This window comes from Malania oleifera, chromosome 1 (genome assembly GCF_029873635.1).
Source record: "Malania oleifera isolate guangnan ecotype guangnan chromosome 1, ASM2987363v1, whole genome shotgun sequence".
Taxonomy (NCBI): Eukaryota; Viridiplantae; Streptophyta; class Magnoliopsida; order Santalales; family Ximeniaceae; genus Malania; species Malania oleifera.
This window is the reverse complement of record NC_080417.1, coordinates 98,637,285-98,643,354: the sequence shown is the minus strand read 5'-3', so window position 1 is coordinate 98,643,354 and position 6,070 is coordinate 98,637,285. Positions and strand designations below refer to the sequence as shown.

General features: G+C 36.2%; 1 protein-coding gene across 1 annotated transcript; it reads right to left on the bottom strand.

The window, feature by feature from the left end:
- Positions 1-1,468: 1,468 nt before the first annotated feature.
- LOC131156455 (F-box protein At5g39250) lies at positions 1,469-4,992 on the bottom strand. The gene is made up of 2 exons (XM_058110155.1): positions 4,645-4,992; positions 1,469-2,501 (listed from the first exon to the last, which is right to left on the bottom strand). Exon 2 carries the CDS (start codon positions 2,402-2,404, stop codon positions 1,649-1,651), a length of 756 nt encoding a protein of 251 aa, XP_057966138.1. The 5' UTR covers positions 2,405-2,501; positions 4,645-4,992; the 3' UTR covers positions 1,469-1,648.
- Positions 4,993-6,070: the final 1,078 nt, after the last annotated feature.

The window sequence follows — 6,070 nt, the reverse complement described above, 5'->3', positions numbered from 1 at the left end:
AGTTCTCCAGAAATTGTAGCAAATGGAAGAGCTAGTGTGGTCATGGTCCCATTCCTCAAAAAACTGAAGCACTGCATCCAGGTGGTTGGCACATCTTAACATAATCTGGTCCTTAATTCTAATGATCTTTCTATATAGTGGGGAGTTATGTTTTATCCCGGCCTCCCACAAACTTAAACCTTTCGAGTAGATTTGATTAACCCATTTGGACCAGAGAGAGTCTTTTTTAGAGTGGATATTTCAAAGGGTTTTTGTGAGTAAAGAAAGATTCCAGGCTTTCAGATCCATCACCCCCAGACCACCTTCTGATTTTGGCAGACACAATCTTCCAACCAACTAAAGGCTTCTTCCTCCCATCCCAAAGAAAGGCCCTGCATAATTTGACAACATGCTCCAAAACTTTATTAGGGATAGGAAAAATAGATAATCCCCTTGCGATACCTCGCCATTTCGTCCAAGGCTATTACTAAAACAATGGAAGCACAACACAGATTTGGAAACAAGTCCATCCCCTTCTCAATTACTACTAGATGCCATAGTGGTTTACCTTTAAATGACTCCATTGTCATACTCGTATCACGACTCAATTAAATTCATGCCTTTGATTTTGATTTTGCTTAAATTTTAAAACATATAAATAAAATTTCTTCCAAATCTTCCTAAATCAATATAAAATTGAAATAGATTTCTTATGAGCTTTCACAAATCTAAATCTAAAATCTAAAATCCTCAAACTCTATCTTACCTAGTATTTCAAGGGGTGGTCACCATATTATTTCTTTTTTATTTTTTTGGATGACATGAGAACTCCAGCCATCGATGAGCCCTTTACACCTCCCGATGCAGCACCAAACCCACAGAGTAGTGACCTTCCCCCTAGTTTGCCACCCGGAAAATCAGTTGCTGACAGAACTTACAACTGGGTTAGACATTCGGCCAATTCTCATCTCAGGACACAACACAGGACCCTTCACCCAGGGCTCAATCTGGGAGCATCAACTATCAATCGAAAATCGAACCCCTAATGCTCCCACTTGAGGGACCAGCTCTTTTCCACTGCACCAATGCCCTGGGGCTGGTCACCATATTACTATATTAAGTCATAAATAAAACGCACCAGTGCCCTTGGGGCTGGTCACCATATTACACTATATTAAGGCAAAAATAAAACGCAACTTAATTTTCTGCACATTCTTCTACTCCGCCCTATGGAGAGAATTAACAATCAGCAACATCATCATTTAATTCAAAGGATCATCATCTACTTCAAAGGATCTCAATTGAGAAATTATTTAATTAAAATGCGTCCTTACCGTTCCTCCATTCCATGCACTGACATGTAATTCTCATTTGTAAAAACATGAATAGATCAGAGTAACTGTTTCTACCACAATGGAAAATCAATTTGCATGTAAAGAGTATTCAAGAACAACAAACAGAAAATATGTCAGGAGAATACATCTAGAGGGAAGCAAAGATAAAAATTGTCCACTTTTATTCAAGAAAACATGTTGATGAATATATACAAGTTTTAAAGATGCAAAAGAATGATACCAATAATGAGAGTCTTTGAAATGAAGGCAACGAAATGCAACTTCCCAGCAGTTGGACTACGTTTTTTATTGCTTCAGGAACGAAGTTCCACCCTTCACTTCCAATCAAGCATGTCCAACAGCCACAAAACCTCTTCTTCGGAGCTTGCAACATCACAAAAATCCATTTGAATAGCAAATACATCAATGGCTCCATCATTTCCATCTTCCATGAAAAGCAAAGCAATCCACGCCCTGACTCCCGAAACAAAGGGGTGAAGTGGCGAGAAGTCGAGATAATCAAATGCGAGGGCTCTAAATGAGGTTCGATCTATATAATCAAACAAGGATTTGTTTATTATGCAAGCAATCCTATTGGAATCCTTGCGTCTCACAAGCACAGAGACACTCACAGTATGGCCAGAAGGTACAGTGAACCTTGGATCAACAGGCAATGTCATCTTGTACTCGGGGCCATCCAGGTATAGCTTAAGCAAGTTACATATTCCAGGCGGTGGAGTCTTGAATCCAGTCTGGAGAACACGGCCTGAGACCATTTCGGAGAAAATTAATCTCTCCTCATTCCAAATGTCAATGTAAAATTCCAAATCATCGAATGACAGTCGAGGTGGGAGGAGAGTTCGATGATGCTGGCGCTTATAGTTGTAGAAGGTCTGGAATAGCTTGTAGTAGGATGAAGTGGGAGGGGACGGTCGCTTGCAGACTGAAGGCCACTTCCTTGCACAGACACATTTCCAGAAGTAATCATCTCGAGCTATGTCTCTCCACTGCTTGCAGACAACCATACAAGAAGCAAGGTCCGTACCATCTAGTAGAGGAAATACTGCCTTCAAAACTTCTTCGTAAGCCATATTGTGCTCAACAACAGAGAACTGCAGAACAAAAACTCTGTTTATGCAACCACTATCACATTTGAAGACTTAGTAGTCGTCAACCAGGATAGTTTTCCTGCATAAATGCATGAAAATAAATCTAAATTCAAATACTCTTTTGAAAAGGTTGAAATCTAGAAATAAACAAGAGTTAGAAACCCAAGCATCATAAAAACAAAGACCAGTTTATAAATTATATATCCAACTAAATAATTAATTAAATAACAAAAACTAGTCCTGGATTCACTCAAATGTTTGCCCCAGACCATAGATGAAGTCATCCTATGAGAAATTGGCAATCGGGTTTTTAAAAAATTATGCCAGATGTTGTGTATTACAGGCACCTGAACAGCCTACATCAAGAAAATACAGAGAAAACCTTGAGTCTAATCTACTTTGGATGAGCAACATGAATTCTTCATTTCTTCTCTTTATCACAACCTGGATGGTTATTGTCTAAATCAGATTTGTATATAAAAAATGAAAAAAAAATCATAACATTACAAGGCAAACACGCTAAGATACCCAAATGCATTATGCTCGGAGTTGATCACTTTAAAGCGAAAAGGTCATGTGTTTGTAGAAAGTAGAAACCCTCCTAAAATTGAATTTCCCAAAAATGAACACTTCTGAAACAATTTCACTAGCATATTTTCCAGTTAATTAGTTGAAAGTGCAGCTTCCTTTACTTTGTTGGCCCCTTACCTTGAGCACATCCAAGGAAAGAAATTAAAATTTTGAATCTTAGCATCCATTCAACTCAATTTAATACAATTATTTGGCATATTAGGGCTCTTTTTTCATTGCAAAAAAATTTTATGATAAAAATAAGTAAATTGCTGACTGCAAAAACAAGTAATTGGGGGTTGAATTAGAAAAGTTACACCATCTAAGTTCTTGACTTTGAACATTAATGCCCCTTTTGGTTGCCAAAAAGGTAGGAAATAATTGGATGCAAAAGCCATAGAAACAGAAAATAAGTTGACGCAGTTTAAATTTTTTGTGTAGTTCATTGTAGGAACAAGATAAGATATAACATAATACGAAGTTAAACCATGAAGATTCAATTTTTTGACCATCTGAATCACTGTCTGATAAGTCACAACCACAGATGGATATTGATGCTAATGGCATCAAGCCAGCAACCAAGAGAAGCAGGATAAACCCTAGAACTATCAGCCTCCATACAGTTAACACCTCTAAACAGCAACCATAAACAAATAAAATAAGATCAAATTGGAAGGATCGATAATTCAACTGAACAACTCTAAATGCTAATACCGGAATCGAGCAATAGATAACAAAATCAGCATAAAACCTAACAATATCGCACCCCAGAAAGCAAAAACAAAAGCATTACTATCCCAGAAAATAAAGAAGTGCAGAATATAATCACACAACGGCAGCTCTACTGACCACTTCTAAAGCCCTCCACCTCTTCAACTTCATCTTGAGATTAAAAGCATTGCCCGAATCAAGCTGCTGATGCAAAATTGATCGATTCTTTTCCGAGAATCTATTAGGTGGAGGCTCGAGATAATCGAAATGAATGAGACACGAAGTCAAGTAGGGTTCTTGCGAGGAAGATCGGACCGTGTAGAACAAGACAAGGAAGGATGAGCAGCGAGATAAAAGATCAGCACGGTCCGCACGGATGAAGAAAAAACAAGCTTTTGTGATCGAATTCTAGGGTTTTCAGAATAGCTTAGACAAAAGTGAAAAGTGCAAATAGTTTCTGAAACACTATATAATTACGCTCAACACTTTCTTTTCTTTTAATTTGCATTTTTATTTATCTGGGCAGGTCAACATTGGCAACTCCACTGTTAAAAGTTCAACAATCTAAGAACAAAAGCAAAGCCTAAATTCGAAAGTTATCAGACGACAAATTAATATATTAAATTTTTTTTTTTCTTTTCTTAAAAACATGATCCCAAATGAACTAGTAATAAAAAAAAATGGTTAACAGAATACCACAGAATATTCAAATATAAATAAAAAAAAAATAGCATAAAACCAAATTCTTATAAACCAGATTTCCAAATTCAGAACAGACTCAGATTCAGAACACAACAACGAAAAACCAAATATTAAGAAATGAAACCCTAAATCGAACCAGATTAAGAAACAATCACGCAATCGGCATAGCGAAAACACGGAGAATCAAAATAAAGAACAGATAAGAATAGATCCAAAACAAAGTCGCTGAAGAGACTCACCTTCTTCTCGATCGAAGAACTAGTAAACCCTGGAATCCGTTGAAGCAACAGAGAGACAGAGAGAGATTCGCGAGGTCCTCAAGAGAGAGAGTAGAAATAGAGAGAACAGAGAAAAGTGCGCTTGAGAGATAAGACCCCTCCTAAATCCGGGGTATGATTCAATAAGCCGCGATGTACGTTGTTGTGATCACAGTGCGGATCCTACGGTCATCGCGTACGAACCGTGTTGGAAGCAATGTGTCGATCAGCGGTTTAGAAAGCTCCAGATTGAGATGGGGGCCCTTGTCTAAGATGGAAGGCAAAATCTTTCGAAGTTCATTCCCCCTACCGACTCACCTGCAATGTCACGGAAAATTAGCTTGGAGTAAGGATTTAAATAGAGTTTTTTCCTCTTTTAACTTTTTTTTAAAAAATATATTAAATAATACCTTATTCTACAAAGTATTTTAAAAAAATATATTAAATAATACCTCATTCTGAGAAGTATTTCCCAGAATGATCCTGACATAATCTCGCTACTCCAAGTAGCGATATTTAACTAAATGTCGCTACTTAGAGTAGCGATATTTTACCAAATTTCGCTACTCCAAGTAGAGAGATTTTCCACGTGTCAATTTAAGAATTAGTTTTGTAAAAAAATATTTTTTAATATCTATATTTTAATAAATAATAAATAAGAAAAAAAACTCGGTTCCTTGTGCTATGGTGTTTTTTGGTTCGTTGGATGGACCGTCTCGGGTGGACAGCCCCAAAATGTGCAGAGTTGGATGGCCCATGTCAGCCTAGATTTGTCAGTATCTATTGGACAATATCAAATGGTTGACAGAGAGTTTAGTCTCTTTGGATGGCAGCAAATCCCAAGATGAGATTTAAAATTTTTTATAGAAATAATTACTAAATATGTTTATATACATTATATTATTTTTATTGCTTATTAGTATTCGTAGTTGATGGATGCTAGCAAAAATAGGATGGTAGGAAATAATGGCTATATGCAGGCTACTGTGCATGCTCTGCAGCAACTGTTCAGAATTCCGACATGCAGATCACATCCATTATATTGATATGCACAATAAAAATGTAATTCACCTTTTTAGTAATTTATTTCTTAAAAAAAAAAAGTTTCTTTAATAGGGAGGCCTAAGGGTGGTTATCACTTGAGAATAATTAAGAAAGAGGAAGATGAGGTCATCTGTAACACAATTCCTTAGTCCCAATTTTAAGTTTTAGTTACTTTTAAAAATAAAAATAAAAAAATTAAATCTAATTTTGTTGATTTTAGCCTATTTTTTAAAAATATCTTTACTCATATTATTTAAATTTGAAGGATCCGACCGTTTCATTTATTAAGTCAAATGACAAAAATACTTATCATAGATAGTGCTGGATCTTGAGGATAATAATAATAATAATAATAATAATAATA

What these genes read in the sequence shown, in the direction of transcription:
- LOC131156455 (XM_058110155.1), bottom strand. Translation starts at nt 2,404, where the DNA reads ATGGCTTACGAAGAAGTTTTGAAGGCAGTATTTCCTCTACTAGATGGT.